Below are 21,452 nucleotides of genomic sequence, written 5' to 3'. Positions count from 1 at the left end.
TGCTATTTAATGATATTCAGAAGGTCCCATAAGGTATAACCAAAAGTAAGTGATATATTCACTTAAAATTAAGTAAGTGATATATTCACTTTAAAATTTTAAAAGCAGATAACTGGAAAAATTTCTACTTCTTTCTCTTCAAAATTTCAGGTAATTATCAACAGCCTGCAATCACATTCTATGCTGGACTCCTTAATTGCTGCATTTTAGCTTAGGTTTGCATCATAAGCACCCTTTTCCTAGAGACACATTATGTCCTCTGGAATTGCTATTAAACTAAATTCTTCTTACAGCAATAATCAACAAAGACTAATGGGCACCTCCAGCAAAATCACAGCATACTTCTGAATACGAAATTTCTCTTTTTTGCAAAACCCTTTGAATATCTTTCTCTTTCCCTTTAAAAAGTACATTACATGGAAGTTGTCTTAGAGGAAGGCGAGCTAATCTTCACAAGTTTTATTCCACAAAATCAAAGTATTAAGACTTCAAAGGTCATCTAGTCCAACCCACACAAGCATAAGCATCCTCTCTACAACATCCCTGACAAGGAGTCACCCAGTCTGTACCTGGGAACCTCGAGTGCCAGCCATTATCTCCCAAAGCAGCCCATTATACTTTGGGACAACTAATTGTTATGATGTGTCTCATTATATTGAGATGAAATCAGCTTCTCTGCAACTTCTACCCACTGATCCTTAATCTGTACCCAGGGGCCAACCAGAACAAATCCCTATTCTGTATGAAAGTCCTTCAAAGTTTTGGAAACAACTATCACATCTCTTCCCCAAACTAAACATCCCTAGTCCTTTCTTTTAACTGAATCTCATGTGTCTGATGCTTCTAGATCGAAGTTTCTAGTCTTTCTAGCTATATCAGTGGCCTTCTTCTTCTCCTATAACTTAACATATAAATAATGGCCTTCCTAAAATGTGCCACCCATAACCAAACCAGTACTCCAGATATAGCCTGACCAGTTAAGAGGAAAAGTAGAGCTATTACAATTCTCATTCTGTAATGACATTAGGCCTCCATCAATGCAGTCTAAGATCTCTTTCCATTTCTTGTTACATTTTTCTCTCTGACAGACATGCATCATGATCTTGCACTCAGCTCTCTAATTTCTCCCATCTTTGTGTATTTCAACCCTCTGCAGAATCCACCTAGGTTTTTATTGTAGGGTTCCCACTCCTATCAAGGCAGAAAATCGATCTCATAGTTCTAAGACTTGGTGAGACTTGGTAGGATGGGATGCTTGACTAGAATAAGGCTATGAAAAAGTATGCTTTATTCAAAAGGAAAAGAAGGGCTAAAGGTGGCTATAGTATGGTATTAAATATTTTAAAAAGTCAGATTCTTTGCAGAAGGAAGGAATACGGTCATGGAACATAAAGATGTCAGACTTTTTCAATAGGTTGGTTAGTTTTGTTGAACTGTTTTTTTAAAGGAAAAGTAGATGACATAAAGACAAAAGATATCAATAATTTTTTTTTAAGAAAAAGAAGAAAGCTAGAGCCCCTTCAGGGAGAAGCATAGTAGAAACCATTTAAGTGAAGATAAATTGAGGGTGAAAAAAAACCAGTAAAATGGGGGGGGGAATATATTATAGGGCAACTGGACAGGAGGAAATAGCTAAGAGATTTGGGAAATGGATCACCTTGCACTGACAGATGACAAAATAAAATTGATATTGGAGTGATTTTGACCACACAGACATCTTGCTGGAACTCCCTTTCTGCCAAAAGCAGAATAAGCAGATCTATCTTTGAATTGTACTGATCACAATTTGTCCTTCAAAGAGGTAAATGAAGCAAAGAAGGCAATTACTATTCTGGACATGAACCTTACCAACAAGAAGGAACTGACTGCTGAAGCTGAAATGACAGGAACACTGAGGACAAGTGGCCACTCCATTTTAGAATTCATAACAGAAGCAGAGGAGAGCAAAACATAATCTGACAACCTGTATTTTGAGAGAACAGATTTTGAAACTTCAGAGAAAGGAAAGGTAGGAGCCAAAGGGGGAAGTAAAATCATGAAGAATGGGAATCAGGACTGAAATTCTTTAATAAATACATACATACATACATACATACAACATACATATATACATACATACACACATAAATAACTTCTGACAAAATAAAAATGGTAAGATGTCTAAGAGGATCAAGGTAGATATAAAATGAACTCAGATTTTTAGAAGGCACACTTAGAAGATAGGAGCAGTGACAGCTAACAGAAGAGGAATACAGAGTAACAGTCTTGTAGGAGTGTCAGGAGCCCCAAAGCTAAGGAAGAACTGAGGTTGTAGCAATAAGTACTATGGACAACAGAATTAATCTTTTAGCTATTTTGGAGGCAAGAGAAAACTCAATGAAAGAATAGGATCACTACATGCTATGGATGGAACACTAATGATAGTCAACAGAAAAAAGGCAGGGCTACTCAGTTATCATTTTGTTTCTACTTTCTCTCCCAAGGATAATGAACTTTGGACTAAGATAGGACATAAAGAGTGAATAAGGAATTAAAATCTAAGACAAGGCATTAGTAAAGACCTCTTGTATAACTGAAATTATTTCACCTGGGGCAGGGCCAAAAGTGATACAGAGGACAGTTGGAGGGCACAATAGCAACACAAAGAACTATGGCAGGAAGAGGACACAGTCCCATGAAGGGGCAGATGCATTATAATGGCACAGAGGACTGTCCAACCAGAGGTGCCCTTGCTCTGGAAGAATAAGTACTTTGTTTCCCTCAGAGAGACCTACTTGCACCTCCTCAAGTGTTTTCTTTTCTTTCTTTTTTTGGGGGGGGGAGATGGGGGAAGCAGATTAAATGAAAGGGGAGTATCACAGTGATGGGACCATAAGGGAGAGGCTAAACAAGGGAATAGTCTCACACTGTGCAGTACAGGGAGAGTGATCTCTGGACTGCAACAGTGAGGATGCAAATGCCCCTGAGGAGTCAGCATACCCCATGGAAGTTAGCACTCTGATGCACATTCCTAGCAGGCCCTGGCTACAGCTCTGCACTTAGCTGCCTTCAATGAGTTCAAATAAGTAGGCACAGATGAGCTATAACCTAAGGTACTAAAAGAACAGTCAAATGTGAATGGTGAAACACCTTTAGTAGTCTCTAAGTCTGTGGAGAAGAGGAAACGTGTTAGAAAAGCAAATGGCTTCATTTTCCATACACGGAAGAGTGAACCTTTAGACTACAGACCGACGAGTTTGACTTTCATTCCTGGGAAGATTCTGGATTGTGTTATTAAAGAGGTCATTCATAGACATTAGGAAGGGAAACAATGATAACTAAGGGCCAGAATTGGTTCATCAAGTATGAGTCATGCCAAACTAACCTCATTTCCTTTCTAGACAGAGCATCAAGATCAGAAGAATTCTATAGACATGGTAAACCTAGAATTCATCAAAGCATTTAACACATTCTCTTGCGCTGTCCTTGTGGACAAGACGGAGAATGTAGACTAGATGATAGTGTAAGTAGAAAGATTCAGAACTGGTTGAATCTGAGCGCCAAAGAGTGGTGTAGGATGTAGAAAGGCCTAGCAATCTTCCTAAAGTACCCCAACAACCTGTCCTTACCCCTTTTTATTGATGACTTGGGTGAAGGCATAAATGGCATGCTCACCAAATTTGCTGATGACATAATGTCGGGAGCAATAGCTAACAATGGATCAGGATCCAAAAAAAGATAGGAAATAGGGTAAAACAATGGCTAAAATCTATATAAGATAAAACCCAATAGGAACAAACACAAAGTTTTACACTGGAGTTAGAAAAATAAATTTAACAAGTGCAAGATAGAGGAGGCCTGGCTAGACAACAGATTATACAAAAAACATCTAGGGGTGTTATTGCAGTCAACTCAAAAGACAGCAGTGTCAAAGAACACCCCAATAATGTTATCCTAAATTGCATGGAGAGACATAGTACTCAGTTCTAACAATGTGGCTATACTCTGCATTACTGGATGCCACATTTTAGAAGGAAGGTAAGGAAATCAAAAGAAAATTGTAATAACAGGCAAGTTTGGCCTAGAGTATAAAATGAAGCAGGGCAGGGGCTAATAGCACTTTGTCAAGATAACCTGCTAGTCATAGCAAACACTCTTTTTCAACAATTGTGCATTTCCACCAATCCAAAAGGTGACTCTACACATGGACATCACCAGATGGTCAATACTGAAATCAGATTTATTATATGCTTTGCAGCCAAAGATGGAGAAGCTCTACACAGTCAGTTATGACTCAGATCAAGAACTTCTTCTTATTGCAAAATTCAGACTTAAATCAAACAAAGGAGGGAAAGCCATCAGACCATTTGGTATGACCTAAATAGCATCCCTTATGAGTATGAAGTGGAAGTGATGAATAGACTTAAGTTATTAGATCAGGTAGATAGAGTGCCTGTAAAACTGTAAGGTTCGCAATATTGAGCAGGAGGCAGCAACTAAAAAAAAAAAAAACCCAAAGAAAAAGAGCAAGAAAGCAAAATGGCTGTCTGATGAGGCTTTCCAAATAGCTTAGGAAAGAAGGAAAGCAAAAGGGAAAGGAGAAAGGGAAAAATATACCCAACTGAATGAAGAATTCTAGAGAATAGCAAGGAGAGAAAAGAAAGTCTTCTTAAATGAGCAATGCAAAGAAATAGAAGAAAAGAACAGAATGGAAAAGACAAGAGATCTCTTCAAGAAAATTAGAGATATCAAGGAAACATTTCATGCAAAATAGGCATGATAAAAGACAAAAATGGTAGGGACTTAACAGAAATAGAAGAGATTAAGAAGAGATGGCAAGAATACAAAGAAGAACTACACAAGAAAGATCTTAATATCACTGATAGCCATGATGGTGTGGTCACAATCTAGAGCCAGAACTCTTGGAGAATGAAATTAAGTGGGCCTTAGAAGTACTGCTAACAACAAAGCTGGAGGAGGTGACAGAATTCCAAATGAGCTATTTAAAATCCTAAAAGTGATGCTGTTAAAGTACTGTACTCAGTATGCCAGCAAATTTGGAAAACTCAACAGTGGCCACTAGATTAGAAAAGATCAGTTTATGTCCCAATCCTAAAAAAGGGCACTGGCAAAGAATGTTCAAATTACTGAACAATTGCACTTATTTCACACACCAGCAAGATTATGCTTAAGATTCTGCAAGCTAGGCTTCAGCAATATGTGAACTGAGAATTACCAGAAAAGCAGGTTGGTTTTCGAAGAGGTGGAAGAACCAGACACCAAAAAGAACTTGGCAATTGGTCCTATTACTTCCTGGCAAAGAGAGAGAGAAGAAATGGAAGCAGTGTCAGATTTTATATTCTTGGGCTCAAAGATCACTGCAGATGGCAGCTGCAGCCATGAAATTAAAAGACACTTGCTTCATTTGGAACTATGCCCAAGGGGCTGTAGAACTGTGCATGCCCTTTGATCCAGAAGTACCACTACTGCATCTGTATACCAGAGATCATAAAAAATGGAAAAGGACTCACAGATACAAGGGTATTTATGGTGGCTCTTTTTGTGGTGGCAGAGTTGGAAACTGAGGGGATGCCCATTGGCTAGGGAATGGCTGAACAAATTATGGGATACTATTGTTCTATAAGAAATGATGAGCAGGCCAATTTCAGAGGGACCTGGAAAGACTTACATGAGCTGATGCCGAGTGAGGTGAGCAGAGCTGGGAGAACATTGTACACAGTAACAGCAACATTGGGCAATGACCAACTTTGATAGACTTAGCTCTTCTCAGCAATGCAGTTATCTAAGAGACAGTTCCAAGGGACTCAAGATGGAAAATGCTATCCACGTCCAGAGAAATAATTATGGATTCTGAATGCAGATTAAAGCATACTGTTTCTTCCTTTTTTTTCTTGTGGTTTTTCTCTCTTGTTCTGAATCTTCTTTCACAACATCAGTAATGTGGAAATATATTTATAATATGAGTGTACATGTGTCTTGGCGGGGAGAGGGAGGGAGAAAAAAATTTGGAACTCAAAATCTTATAAAAGTTAATATTGAAAACTATCTTTACATGTAATTGGAAAAAATAAAATACTATTAAGTGATAAAATTTAAAAAAATAAAAATAAAAAAAACAACCCATGCTTCTTGGAAAAGCTATGGCAAATCTGAACAGCATACTAAAAAACAGAAACATCACTTTACTGACAAAGATCCATATAGTCAAAGCTATGGTTTTTCCAATAATAACGTATGGCTGTGAGAGTTGCACTATAATGAAAGCTGAGCACCACAGAAGCGATGCTTTTGAATTGTAGTGCTGGAAAAGACTTTTGAGAATCCTTTGGACATCAAGGAGATTAAATCAGTCAATACTTAAAGAAATTCATTCAGGCTACTCACTGGAAGGTCAAATACTAAAGCTGAAGCTTAATTACTTTGGCCACATAATGAGAAGACAGGACTCATTGGAAAAGACCCTGATAACTGAGAAAGATTGAAGGCAAAAGGAGAAGGGGACAGCAGAGGATGAGATGGATAGATAGTGCCATGGAAACAATGAATATGAGCTTGGACAAAATCTGGGAAATAGTGGAGGATAGAAGGGCCTGGCATGCTATTGTCCATATGGTCATGAAGAGCTAGACACACCTGAACAACAACAATAATTAAGGAAATGACAGAACATCTCCAGGAGGATGGCCAGTATGGTGAGGAGGCTTAAGATCATACCATAAAAGAACTGGTTGACAGAACTGGGAATGTTTAACCTGGAATAGGGATGTAAATCCAGTCCCTGAATGTCTGAACTACCATATGGAAGATGGATTAGACTTATTTTGATTAGCCCAAAAGAATATAACCAGGAGAAATGGGTAGAAGTTGCAAAGTTGCAGATTTTAGTTCAAGATAAGGAAATTCTTCTTAACAACTGAATCAATGTAGAAACACAATTAAAATCCCCCTCAATAGAGATATTCAAGTGGAAGCTGGATGACCAAAAGCTGGAAATACAATGAGATTTCTTTTTAGGTATTTACATTCATTCATTCCACAAGGATTTATTGAGCATCTATGATGTGCCAAGCACTGTACTAGGTATGAGGAACACAAAAACAAAAATAAAATGGTCTCTAACCTCAAGGAGCTCAGCTACTATTCTATTTGATATATGAAATTCTTTGATTGCTCAGACCCCCCTCCAAAAAAAGAGAGACTTTTAAGATGAACTAAATCCCTAAATCTTACACTGGCAAGGAAAAGTATTATATCACCTGGACCCTTGTATAATACCTGTTCAGAGACGTGTATTGATTGTCTTTTACTCAAGGAACTATTTTTTGTCTAAAGAGCTTTTTCTGTGCCTCTGTTTAGCATGCCTGAAGGAGGGAACTCTGACTCTAAAGGCTAGGATCAGCACAAGTCAGCAGGACTTACTAGGAATTTATTTCACCTCTGCACTAGGCAGTTCCTACCATTATTTAAGAGCAGCAGATGATATACCTCATGCCTTTCTTGTATCAGGGGCTAGCTTTTACTCATTGTATTTTGAGAGCAGGTGAATAAAAGCCCATCAGGAATGGGTTCATAGATTCAGATCAGGAAGGCGTTTTACAGCTCATCTAGTCCAGCTCCCTTATTTTACAAATGAAGAAAACGAGGCCTGGAGAGGTTATGTGATTTGGCCAAGAACACATCGGTGGCAGAATTGGGATATGAACCAAAATCATCTGATTCCAAATCCAACACTCTTTCCAACTGCACCATGCTGCTTCCCTGTTGTGAATGTCTGCTAGCTTTCTAGGGACTTTGTTTCTCTTAACGAAGGATATCAAAGCACTAAAAAGGCTGTCCAATTCATTCTCCACACTTTAAGGTTAACCAGCTCTGTTTAATCAAATGTAGTGAGGTTTAAAGATGAGAGACAGATTACTTGGGTTCAAATCTTGGGCCTGCCATTTACTGCAGGCCTGAATGAATTTTGATAAGCTATTTAACTTCTCTAAACCTTAGTTTCTTCATTTGCAAAATGGGGATAACAAAATCTATGCCATCTTTCTGAAGTGGTTATTTTGAGGAAAGCACTTTGTAAAGCTTAAAGCCTGATTAAAAACATTATTATCTGTTCCATTTTTAAGTGATTTCATGTATTCTATCAGGCTTAATTGCTTTTAAATGAAATTGCTAGTTGTATTGCTTACATTTTCACTGTTTCTGGATAAGCAATAATTACATTAGTGAGTACAGTACTCTGGAAAGAGAGGAGGCACTTAATAAATCTTAGTCTTACAGAATGACTAAAAGGCAAGACTTAACTAAAAATAATCATCCTCATTTAGAGCAATAGTTTTAACTTGAGGCTTCACTCTCAAAAATGTAGAAGGAACAATGATTTTTTTTGCATTTTCACAGGTGTTTTTTGTACTTGTATACAAAAATTCTGGGCAGCTAAAATATTGCTATATATTATGGCTACAAAAATGAAAAAAAATAAACACAAATTCAAGTATTTTTTCTATAGTACAGGGAAGGATATTCCCACTCTCTACTGTTGAAATGCCACAAATACTCTGACATTCCATCATACTTTGGGAAGGTTTGAGTAGGATAAGTACAATTATGTGGTCAATTATATAAAAGTGGTTTTTCTTTCACTTAAATAGGTTGTAAAGCCATCATTAATTGAGGATTATACTAAAAGGAAGGATCAGAGTGTACTAACATTAACACACGTACAAGTATTTGTCCAAGATAGCTAGGCTACAGATGGAATCTCTTGCTACTCAGATCAAATGCTAAAATCAGTCAGAGAAAAGTGAAGTACAAATTGGACCTACCAAGTAATTAGCCACAAAATAAATCAATATCAATAATTTATCATCACAATTCAAAGTATGAGACTAAAATATACTTTAAAAATGAATGTGCTCAGAGCTCACTCTAGCACAAGCATATCTCAAGGTCATTATTCTTTACATTTAAGGTCATTATTCTTTACAAAAAGTTATTATATCCAAAGTCCATCACTGTCATTAAAAGCAAGGACTGTAATCATTTACCACATAACAAATTTTTGCAAAATCGTTGATGACAATTTCTATACTGAAATTTGCTTAAGTCTGGTCTGTTTTGCTTATTTTTACTGGTTAAACTTCTCTATCAAACCTACTTTTATCCTTTCTATTAGTCTGTTCCATGGCAATAGACTCTACAGCTAAATGCTACAATTGCCACATGTTATCCATTTTCTCCTTAATAATTCCTTTCCTAGTTCATATCTCTCCCTACAAGACATGGAAAATAGAAAAGGTGAGTCCTCCTCTTCTAGGTCTCCTATCTACTTGAATTTGTCCTCATTATCAAGCAATTAAGTAAGGAATCTGGGTTCCCAAGTTTTGCAGAGATGATGTCAGAGGCTTGCTCACCCAGGATCCACAAAGGAAAGCAAAATGATGATAACAGAGTACATGCTTTCAATGTCATAATTATAGGTTTTACCACAATAATATTATATCGGTGATACACATACATTACCTTCAATTGCTCTAGTGCAAAAGGTGAACCATCTTCTTGTAAATTCTGAATAATCTGTTCCACAGTGCTTGCTGAAAAACAGCTACAGAAAGGAAAATTTATTGTATCGTCAACTGGTGACCTATTTTCCATTTCTGAACTACCAGTGAATTTGAATTTGGAACTGGGGAATGCAGGATTACTTTCCCCCTCTCTACAGTATATAGCAAGAAATAGACTAGATCCTCTGGGAACTATTTGCGATCAATTTTCACTAATTGGAAATTAAGTCTAAATATTCCTTTGCTGTACTATGTTCCTTCATTCTATTTACTATGATTATTTCTGAGTTGTCTTGTTGTTGCTTGTGGGGGGGAGGGGATAGACTTCTGATTTCACTAATAAAGGTGCTCTCCTCCTTCCAGGAAACTCCCTCTACCAAAGTAGATCAATAGCCTTAGAGGGAAGCCTGGGGCACATGGAAATTAAATAACTTGCTCAGAATTACAAAGCCAGTCTGTGCCAGAGGCAGGGCATGAACCTCACTCAATCTTTCAGGCTCCAAAGCCAGGTCTATATTCAGTCTACCATGCTGTCTATCTCTTACCGCATTGGTCAAAATTAATAGATGTGCCAGTATTCTCAGATATAAAAATAAACACTTTTGAAAAGTCTGTAGATGCTTAACCTACTCTGCTATTATTTAGTTTTTTCTCTGCCCTATTTGTTTTTTTCATGATTTAACTATATAAAATATTTTACTTAGTACCTCGAACAAATGACTTTAAAGAATTTATTTGGGGCAGCTAGGTGGCACAGTGTATAGAGCTCTTGCCTTGAAGTCAGGAGGACCTGAGTTCAAATGTGACTTCAGACACTTGACACTTACTAGCTGTGTGATCCTGGGCAAGTCACTTAACCCCAATTACCTCACCCAAAAGAAAAAAAAGAATTTATTAGTTCACAGAGGTTTTCCTCTTGGTCAGTCTTTTACCCCTTCTGCCCTGTCAAGGGACCTTGTCCTAAAATATAATGACTAGTATTCCTGCTTCTCCATTCCAATCACAGTCACTGCCCTGGAGACACAGAGTAACAATGTTCAAAGATGAGTGAAAATAAAAGCAAAGTGTTATCTAAATTAGAATTATATGCATTATATAGTTACTATGCAGCTTTTAAACTTCCTATTATTGCACTGTTAGCAAATTAAAATTAAAATATTCTTTTGGTAGGAACAGACACTGGGATTGCTGCTAAATAACCGTTAATACTGATAAAGAGGAGGGTTTCAGAAAAACCTGGGAAGACCTGTACGAACTGATACAAAGTGAAGCACCTTTATTAGTGAAATCAGAAGTCTATTTCCCCCTCCCCCCCGCAAGCAACAAGACAACTCAGAAATAATCATAGTAAATAGAATGAAGGAATATAGTACAGCAAAGGAATATTTAGATTTACTTTCCAATTAGTGAAAATTGATCACAAATAGTTTCCCAGAGGATCTAGTCTATTTCTTGCTATATACTGTACAGAGGGGGAAAGTAATCCTGCATTCCCCAGTTCCAAATTCAAATTCACTGAAGAAAAACAATCTACAATGTAACAAATACATTGTAAAGATAATCAACTATGAAAGACTTAGTACCCTGATCAAAACAATGATCTACTACAATTCCAAATGACTTGTAAATGTGCTATCTTTAGAAAGAGAACTGACTCAATATACATACTGAAGCATAATTGTTTTTCTTCCTTTTACTTGCTTTTTTTTGGGGTAGGGCAAGAGACAGAGCTAGTATAGAAATTTGTTTTGCATGATTATATATATATTTGTAATAAGTCTTGTTTTTCTTGCCTTCTCAATGGGTAGGGGAAGAGGAATTTGGAACTGAAAAGAAAATTAATAAAAAAATCTTTATGTTCTAAACAAACAAACAAATGAAGAGGCTACAAATAAATAAGACAATAAATAGATAAATGACTAAATGGAAAATAAAAGCACTGAAAATCTGAAGAAAAAAATACCTATTAATACTGTCCATATGTTCCTCAAGTATGAAAGGTTTATCTTGATCAATTTTAGACTGCATAAAAAGAGATGACAAAAATTTTGTCTTGGTTAATTGAAGGAATTAAAATAATGTGGAAATTTTAAACTTGCTATGACAATGATGAGTTTAATAATAACTAATAGATTATAAATATTAATAGATAATAATAAATCATCATATTTAGTCAAATTACATCTACAATGGCAGATAAATATACACAATTTACTATCATGTTCAAAATCCAGTTAGGATTATAAGGATAATTTATATAGCACTTTAAGGTTTACAAAGCCCTTTACATAGATTGTCTTATTTCAGAGTATTAAATATGCTTTGTTATGGACTCAGAATTATTTTAGATATTTTCAGGCTTTTTGTCAGTATTCACAAAAGATTAACAAGTCTACTCATGTATCATGCTTGATGTTAAATCTACAACCTTCTGGCTTATGTGAGAGAATGTAGATTCAGACGATCTCTGAGGAAAGCACTGGAATATAATAATATACTTTATTATAAGATGGATATTCACTAGAGGCTAATACACACTACTGGAGTAAAACCTCATATGGCTCTCTCTATGGTTTTTGCGGTTTTTGCTTTTGTTTTTTGTTTTTGTTTTTTTGGACAACATCATCCTGCTCACTAAAATGTAAACAAATAAGATTCAAGTTTCTGGAGTGGAACCTCTAAAACACCATGCTACACATTTCAACCCACAACATAGGTTTTACATGACAAACCATTCACTTGTAGAAGAGGGCCTGAAGAAGCAAAGTTGTGGCAAACCTTGTTAGAATAATATGAACATTCTATAAGCTATCAAAGGTAGAAAGGCCCTTCAAGGACATCTAATCCAATCCACACCTCTAAGTATGAATTCTTTATGTAACATCAATAACAAATGACAACCCAGTCTCCTTGTGAAGCCTTCCACGATGAGAAACTCACTACTTCTAAAAGCAATACATACACTTTTTTTGGACAGTACTTTTATTAAGCCCTTCTTTACACTGAACCCAAACTCAAATCTGCCTCCTTGCAGATTCCATCCATGGTTCCCAATTTTACCCTCGAGACCTAAGCAGAACAAATTCAACCTTTCTTTCATATTATTCTGTCATGTTCCTGGGGCCTGTCAGTAGGCATGTCTTCTCTAAGAGGAAACTGGAAGGAATGTCAGTTCTTAGACAATCTAGAACTCTGAGTCCTCAAGAAAAGACTCACAGCTAGCCTCCAGTGTGTTCTCTCTCTCCCTGTATCTGTCTCAGCTTAAAATTCGAATATATGAATGACTATTACATATATATGGTAATATTTTAGTAGAATTCCTTTAATTAAAATCTGAAGTTAAGACTATCAATTAGATTACCTTCTTCTGGTAAGTGTCCAAGACTTCTGCCACATTTTCCTTTGAAGGAGATTTCAGGGCTAACAAATCTTTCTCCAGCATAGTCAACTAAAGAGTAAAATTAAAGAAAAACTGAAATCTCACAGAAAAGATGTAAAATTTAAAACGACTTTTAAAGTAAAAAAAAAAAAAACCAAGATAATCTGAGTTAGACATGATGCTACTTATTCTTATTGAATCCATGATTTAATTATTCCTCCACATAGGAAGGCACATTCCTGTACAACAAATATTACTTGGGGGGGAGGCTAAGAAGGGGAAAGAGAAACTGAGCAAGGAGAATTTACATCATCTACCTTTGTCTTCTCCCCCTAGTCTCCCAGCCAGTCCCATCTTATTAAGTCATTTCTTTTTACTCTTTCTCATGATAAAGATAGCAGCAATCAGCCTTTATAGCTATTGTTAAGAATTATATCTAGATTCCTAAGAAGCACTTTGTAGAGGTCTTGTTTTTACTAGCTGAAGCATTAGAAATAGTATTAGAAATAATGAATAAACAATGGTAAATAAGAAATTAGGATTAACTATCTCTGAAATGTTAATGTCACTTAAAAATCAAGAATAAAATGTAATTCATGAAAAAATGTAGTTTTATGTAATTTTACATACATATTTATTGTATAAAGTGAAACATATTGTATATACTATATATATGCATATATATGTGTACATAGCAAATGGATATACTATAAATATTTTGAAAAATCATTTGAAATGGCTCTTTATAGTTTTATATTTGAAATAAGCTCTTTATAAAACCTTGGTTGAGACTTGAAAATTCTTTTAATTGGCTATCAAAATTTGTAATAAAGTAAGAGGAAAGGTCAGGGCTTTTATAGAATATACCAAAATTACCCTTAACTTTTTCTTTTCCTAAATAGAACTTTTATAATATCAGCTGTAATGGTGTGACCTTGAATAAGTCACTTTACTACTGAAGACCTCATTCTACTCAAGTGTAGGAGAGGACTGCTCTGATTGACCAATAAAATCCCTTCTACCCCAACATTCTATGATTCTATAGGTATGGCTTTCTAAATCTGACAGGCCAGACTCAGGAATCCTAAATAGGTTACCTTTCATAGTCATTGAGTATAACACAGCTGCCAACTGATTTAAACCAAATCAATTATCAGCTGTGAGGAAACAATTTAATACCTATAGTTATCTGAAGGAAATTTTCTTGAAAAGCAGTCACTATAGACATCCCCAAACTACTCTATCCCAAACAAAATTGTCTCTATAGCTCAGGCGTTCTCCAAGCTTCAATAAGTGGTCTTTAAAATATATATTCAATTCAACAAACATGATTTTTTTTAAAATAAGAGAACAAAACAAAAATACCTCACTAGAGAAATCTAAACAGTTTTAAAATGAGATATGAATCCACTTAATACTCTAATGTGAAGGAACTTACCAATTACTAAGAGAGAAAAATTATCAATGCAATTACCAACAAAGGAAAAACCAGTGAAAATTCTTAAATTCTTGAAAAGCATTAAAAAACTACGGGTAAAAACTTGCAAAAACAAAACCTATTCCAAAGAGAAGTGATAAGTAACAAAAATAGCTCTGAATGGTAAGTATCTTGTTTAAAAAGGCATAACCCAGGACAACAAATGGTTTTTTGAAACTCCTGATCCAGTGGTGGAAATGTACAATATATACATAATGGGTATTGGGGTAGCTGAGAGTTCAGTCAAGGGAAAAGCTCTTCATAATTCTTTTGTTTTTGGGGAAAAAAAAAAGCAATTACCCTTCAACTTCCCTCGTTCTTCCTTATCTTAAACACTTCAATCAAGCTACCAAGTAAATACAGCCAAAAATCTCAACCCAAAACACCAAACAATTCAAAACCTGAAAAGAAAAACATTTCCCTCTTTCCTTCTACTCTGACAACTTTCTCCCAATTTGCTACAGAAAGACTGGCTACCAGTTCTGTTTTACTTCTAAATTCTTTAAATGGAGAATGGTATTTCTTGTCACAAGTGCATCATCACATAATTAATTACCTTTAAACAATGCTATTTGAAGGTCCTGCATAGCTCTTTATAATGGGACTTAACTTGTAAATTGCACCTGTATGAAATGAGGAATCAATCTTATTTGTTTCAGGACCCTACAAAGGGCTAACATTTGTATTCCTGTAGAAGTTATACAGAGAAAGTTCCATCAGTAATCTTTCAGTGGTGTCCTCTCCTGCTTAGCGACAAACACAGAACACTAGCAACATGGGGAGAGTAGGGGGATGAATCAATGAAAGTCATTGGTTGTAATTAACTGTTGTGTAAGTACTATAACATCTGGCTCCAACATTAAAAGCAGAAACTGTATTAGTTCTGTCAAGAGGACATGTGGATAAGTGACTGTCCTATCTTGCATATGTGAGGGTAGTTTAAATGGGAAATACATTGCTATCAAAAGCAATAATCTCAAGGGTCACAAGAAAATGTCTTCTGTCTGAGGAAAACATGCCAATTACTTAAAGAAAAGTGAGAGTATTATAGGTAGGCCAGGCTTTATGCAAAAGATATGTGCCAAATAAATTATGCAGGAGTCAAATTTTTCAAGAAAGAAAAACAAAAAAACAAAAAAAAACCCCAAAACTATTCCCCCCCCCACTAGCTGCACTCCTTGGACTGGAACCTGTCATGATCATGGCTCTAGAAAACCTGATCACTAGGAAACTCATCACCCTGTGAAACTGCACCAGCTTTGGTAATCACACCTGGTTAGAATCCTCAGTACCTCTGCCCCTCTGATTCTAGGGCTGAAGGGTGGCACAAAGCCTCCATTTAAATAGGGTGCCCACACCAGACATCTCTTCATTCCCTACCAGCTGCACCCCCTGGAGTAGGCTCTGCCATGCGTGCTGCCTGGGTACCTCCCCCTTCCCTCCCTTTTGTTTTCCCCCACTGGATTTTAAGCTCCTTGAGGACCCAGGACTTAGCACATAGTAGATGCTTAATAAATGTTTGTTTACCAAGTAGTTTTAAATCATTGAGGTAACTCACCACTTAGAGAACCCTGTAGAATTTTTCCATAGAGCAAAATAATTTATTCTTTGTTTTATTTAGTTCCTATGACTGGAGTTTTACAAACTCAACTTTTTTAAGGTTAGCTACACCTCTTAATTTCAAGTTATCTCATAAAGAAAAAAGGAATTATACAAAATTCCTAACCTTGTCAGAGTCTACAAAGTGCGTAGCAATTCCTCCTTTTTGTACATCTCTACCTTTCAATCTGAATCCTGTGAGGGCAAGGAGGTAACCAAGTTTTCCTGGAAGCCGTGGTAGAAAATAACCTCCACCCACATCAGGGAAAAATCCTGCAATTTAAGAAAATTTAAAAAAATCAAAAGTGGTAGGACTGGTTCAAATGAAACAGATGAGGAGCACTCATCCACATGATTAAATATTATACCTTAATCAGTACTACAAGTCACAGTAGAGTTAAACTGGAAATTATTAAAATATCTGTGTATGATAGCTACAGAATTAAATCCCATTAGATTGAACAAATGCAACATACAAAATTAAATTTAACTACCAGTTCATGCATGAAAACACACATATACAGGATTTTCATCAGATAAATAAGAAGGCACACAAATTCCAAATTCTAAATTTGTTAGCTGTGGTCTATTCCCAAACCATCTGACTAACCGTGTCACTCTCCTGCTCAAGAAACTCTGGTGGCTCTCACATGCCTCTAGAATAAGACCTCCAACTCCTGTTTAGAATCTAAAGTCCTTAATCTGGAGGCACCCTCACCTTTCCCATCTAACCAAACTAGTTGACTTGCTATTCCCTGTACAGGACATTCAGTTTCTTATCTCTGTGCCTTTGCCCAAGCTGTCCTTCACTAAGCACTCCTTTCTCAATTCTGCCTCTTAAAACCTCCCACTGAAATAACTTTGCATATACTTTGTATATACTGTATTTGTACCTATTTTGTATTGACTTTCCAATGTTCAGGTTGTTTACTCCCAATAGAATGTAAATTACTTGAGGGCAAGGATTCCCCCTCTTGTATCTGTATCCCAGCATCTAGCACAGTGCTTGGCAGCCAATAGGTGCCCACTGAATACATGTTCGATGAATGAGTATGAAAATTCAAAAATTAAGTATGTATATCAACAGTAGATAGAATACCAGAAATAAAGAAGACCTAATTTCAAATCCAAGGCAAGTCATTTAACCTCTGACTCAGTAAAATGGGCATTATAATAGTATCTACCCCTGGAGATATTATAAGGATCAAATGAGATAATGTATGTAGAACTTTTTAAACCTTAAAAGTGTTATATAAATGTTTTAAAAATTCTGAAATTCCTCATTAATTTTTATATATTATTTACAGATTGGTGTTAAAATGGTTAATTGTAGCCTTCTAATTTATATTTAACCAAGTATTTATACTTCACATTTTCCATAACTCAATTACAACCTAAAAAAAAATCTCCTGGCCATTGCTCAGTAATAAATGAAGACAGTCCACTTGCCAATTATGTTAGTGATCATTGTAAGCACTTGTTTTGTGGTGCTTAGTTATATGCTGAATGAAATCAGGGCTCATTAGCTTTATAGAACTATCACCATGATCTCCTTCAGGGGAGTCATGGTAAGCATCTGACTAACCATGTCACTCTCCTGCTCAAGAAACTGCAGTGGCTCTCACATGCCTCTAGAAAAAGACCTCCAACTCCTGTTTAGAATTTAAAACCCTTAATCTATAAGCTCTCAAATGATTTTTGGGCTACCTCTGGATGACAGTTTTAAGTGTAGATAAATAAATACGAACTGACTTAAAAATCTCTGACTCTGTCAGGTTGTCAGATATTGATTGCTCCAAACAGTAACAAAATCTGATATTTATATTGATTTTTTTAACACAGCAAACTAAGGTAAAATAAGCTTTCTTATCTTAAATCAAACAATACTTATTCACAAATGAAATTATTACATTGGTTAGACAGTAGAGATCAAATATGAGAATCTCGAAAGGTGAAAAGAACTTGTGAAGACACCTTGTCCAAAATGAATGAGTATTATATGAACCAACAGCCATAAGACTTTAGTCAACTTAGATAAATAATTCTTTTAACATCCATATCATACTTGAATATATATCCAACTATAATAAGTCTAGGATATGTATGTAACATTTAAATAACCAGTTATTTAATTAGGTCTTCCAGATAGCTACAATTGATTACATGTTCATAATAAAGGCTCACAGACATTGCAAAGCCCTAAAATAATACTGACTCAGATTAACATAACCTTAATGTTTACAAGGTGATTCCCTCACAACAACACCATGAGGTAGGTAGCACAAGTGTTAGTATCCCATTTTACAGATTTGGAAACTGAGGTTAGTATCAGATGCAATTCAAACCCAATTCTCCTAACTTCAAGTCTAGCACCATTTTTACTAACCTATACAGACTGGGGAGTAAATTTGATCTATACTAAAATCAAATTAACTTCATCATAATTTTATGCTAAATGTATTGTTTTCTAAATCTTTGAATACTGACAACTGATGTCAGTTTATGTGGCAACTCTTTAGTACCCAGCACATTTGAACAACCAGAAGACCAAGTTCTTCAAATATCCTGAATAATTTAAGGACCAAGCTCTTCATCTACCTGTTCCCGAATTCTGTGTTGGACAATGAAAAGATGCCCTCCTTTTAATTCATAACAATGTTTACTTCTAATAATCTTTTATCTTAGATCTTTAGCAGTACATTTGTACCTGAATACCATTAAGATTTACTTTATTGTCTGCACAAATTACATACTGAACTAGCAGAAAATCATTTAAATATTTTCAATTTGGTTTTATTTTCAACTCTTCTTTCATTTCTTCTATCGCACACAAGATTACTGCCAATTATTTCAACTACATTCACGTAATTTGAAACACATTAAGAGAAGACAATACCAGAAGTCAAAACTGAGAATAATTCTTACCTATTGCTGTTTCGGGCATAGCAAAAACCGTTTTCTCTGTAGCCACTCGGAAATGTCCATGAACTGAGACACCAACACCCTGAAAAAAAAAAGAACAAAATATTAATATGCTTTAAAATGAATTATATTTAAAACAAAAACAACTAAGAACACATGATTATATTAATAAGTTCAGAAAGATCTTTGAAAAACATAGTATTCACTTATGCTAAAATTATTATCACAGCTATTCTATTATGATAAAACTTCCCAAAAAAGCATAGCATAGAAAGACTTTACAATCTAAAAATATTTATCTAAATGCCCAGGCTAGCATTACTTGGCAATGGAAAAACAGTGGGAACGTTTCCCATTACTACAGGATAGACAAGAATGCCTTTGCTTTTCTATTCATAAAATAAAATATTATTTGACTTATTCTAGAAATATTAGTTATAGTAATAGGCCAAGGAAAAGAAATTAAAAACATAAGCACTGGCAAAATGAAACAAAACCATAGCTATTTGCAGAGAAGATGGTTTAATTAGAAAGCCTTTATTTGAAAAAATAGGAATTAAGTGGGAATAGACCTTCTCGCCCTGATCCTATATTATAAAGCAGTAACTATCAAAACTATTTGGGACAAATTAAATAACATTAAAGTAGATACGTAGAACAAACTAGATAAATTATCAGAAATAAGTGAACTTAATAGCTCAGTAGTCAACGAAGCCAAGAACAAAATATTTAGGAAAGGACTCCCTGTTTGAGAACTGACAGAAAAACTGCAAAGCAGCTTACCAAAAAATAGGTTGAGATAAGCCTCTTACATGATACATAACACTAAGTTTCAAATGTGCACTCACCATAAAAATATAAGTTTATAGAAGGAAATGGAAAAAGGTACTTTTTATAACTATAGCTAGGAAGAGAATTCTTAATCCAACAAGGGATGGGAATTCATAAAGATAAAACAAACAATTTTGATTACATGAATCTGAACAACTTTTGCATGAACAAAATCAATGTAGCAAGTAAGGAGTGAGAGAGGAAAGATTTAGGATAAAGAGAAGTTTGTTGTTTATGCAATAGACATTCCAAGGGCATAGTGGAAGGGATGGGTAGCATTTGGCTTAAGGTAGGAGGATTGGGAGGATGTAAATAAGGAATTGAGTAGTGGAGGATAGGGAATGGTGTTTGGATAATGACCTACAGTATTTCAGAATCACTGGAATGTACAGAGGATGTTCAATTCCTATATAACAACTATCCCATCAAGTCCAAATCTGGCATTGCTGCTGGATGAGTCCTCCTCTCATCAATCCATGGGCTAGGTCTCAAAGATCTCTTCTGAAGGTCACTCAGCTTCTCTGGGCACTGATGTTGAACTGGCTGCAAAGCCAGGATGCTGGGGTGCCAGCAAGTCTGGAAGCTTGTTGTCCTGTTTAAAACTCACAAGGTTAGAGTCTACAAACCCCTCCCCAAAAATGAAAAATCACAAAAGGTAAAGCACCAGGACCAAGGCCCATTTTCACAGAGGCACATATAGCCTCATTTTGGAGAAGTCCCAAGGTCTTCCCCATTATCGCACTGTTTCTCATCAGATGCTCATCATCAAAGGAATCAAATCAAGAATGTGCAGCCAAAGAAAATGAGGACCACAGATCTGGTTACTAATTCTTTTTTTAATGCCTCTGCACTCAGATGAAGAATAATGCTTTTAAATCCATAAGATAAAATATATAGGAAAGGAACATAAAGAAATCCAAATATATATTATATTATATATGGTAAAATAGTTATAAAAATATCTTTTTAAAAGTTCACAGTCCCCAATAACCCTTGACTTAAGATATTTTCAATCAAGTATGCCAAGGAGCAGATTGGTATATCATTCAATCAAGCAAGTATTTACTAAGTACCTGCTACATGCCAGGCACTACACTAAGCATTTAGGGATATAAAAACGAAAGTGAATCAGTCCTTGCTTTCAAGGAGCTTATATCCTCATGGAGAAGGCAGCACAGACATACAGAAGTACATGTAGAATATATATAAAATGAATGCAGTTTGAGGAAGGAGGGCCCTAGCAGCTGGGGGGATCAGGAAAGGCTTCATGTAGAAGATAAGCTGAGCTCTAAATGAAACTAAGAGGTAAAAGTGGGAAGAGAGAACATCCCAGACTCAGGGAAAGGCAGGGAAATGGGATAAAAAGTGTTATGTGGAAGGAACAGCAAGGACAGCAACATGGCTGGAATTTGGATGCACAGAGGAGAGTAATGGGTAAGAAGACTGGAAAGCTAGGAAGGGGCAGGTTAGGAAGAGCTTTAAATTCCAAATAATACATGAGTGATCTACCCAGCAGCTGGAGGGGAGGTGTCACAGGAATCAGGACTGTAGCCTCAATCCAGCTAGGATGGAGAGAGGACCCTTATTCTACAGAATGCTCAGTTCTACACTTTATCTGCTAAGTGGAGCCCAGGCCTATTCTCTCTATAGCATGATTAGGGTAAGTAGCAATGGAAGAGAAGCTCTT

General features: G+C 35.9%; 1 protein-coding gene across 1 annotated transcript in view; it reads right to left on the bottom strand.

The window, feature by feature from the left end:
* The window catches only part of HIBCH (3-hydroxyisobutyryl-CoA hydrolase), a 100,800-nt gene that overhangs the window by 18,485 nt on the left and 60,863 nt on the right, over positions 1–21,452 (bottom strand). Inside the window, exons 7-11 of the mRNA XM_027865677.1 lie at positions 18,938–19,016; positions 16,140–16,285; positions 12,919–13,005; positions 11,521–11,579; positions 9,517–9,598 (exon numbers count right to left, since the gene is read on the bottom strand). Coding sequence (XP_027721478.1) covers positions 9,517–9,598; positions 11,521–11,579; positions 12,919–13,005; positions 16,140–16,285; positions 18,938–19,016 — 453 coding nt within the window. The remainder of the gene's footprint in view (positions 1–9,516; positions 9,599–11,520; positions 11,580–12,918; positions 13,006–16,139; positions 16,286–18,937; positions 19,017–21,452) is intronic.

This window comes from Vombatus ursinus, unplaced genomic scaffold, assembly GCF_900497805.2.
Source record: "Vombatus ursinus unplaced genomic scaffold, bare-nosed wombat genome assembly UNPS02014779.1, whole genome shotgun sequence".
In the NCBI taxonomy this organism is placed as follows: domain Eukaryota; kingdom Metazoa; phylum Chordata; class Mammalia; order Diprotodontia; family Vombatidae; genus Vombatus; species Vombatus ursinus.
This window is presented reverse-complemented; position numbering and strand designations above follow the sequence as displayed.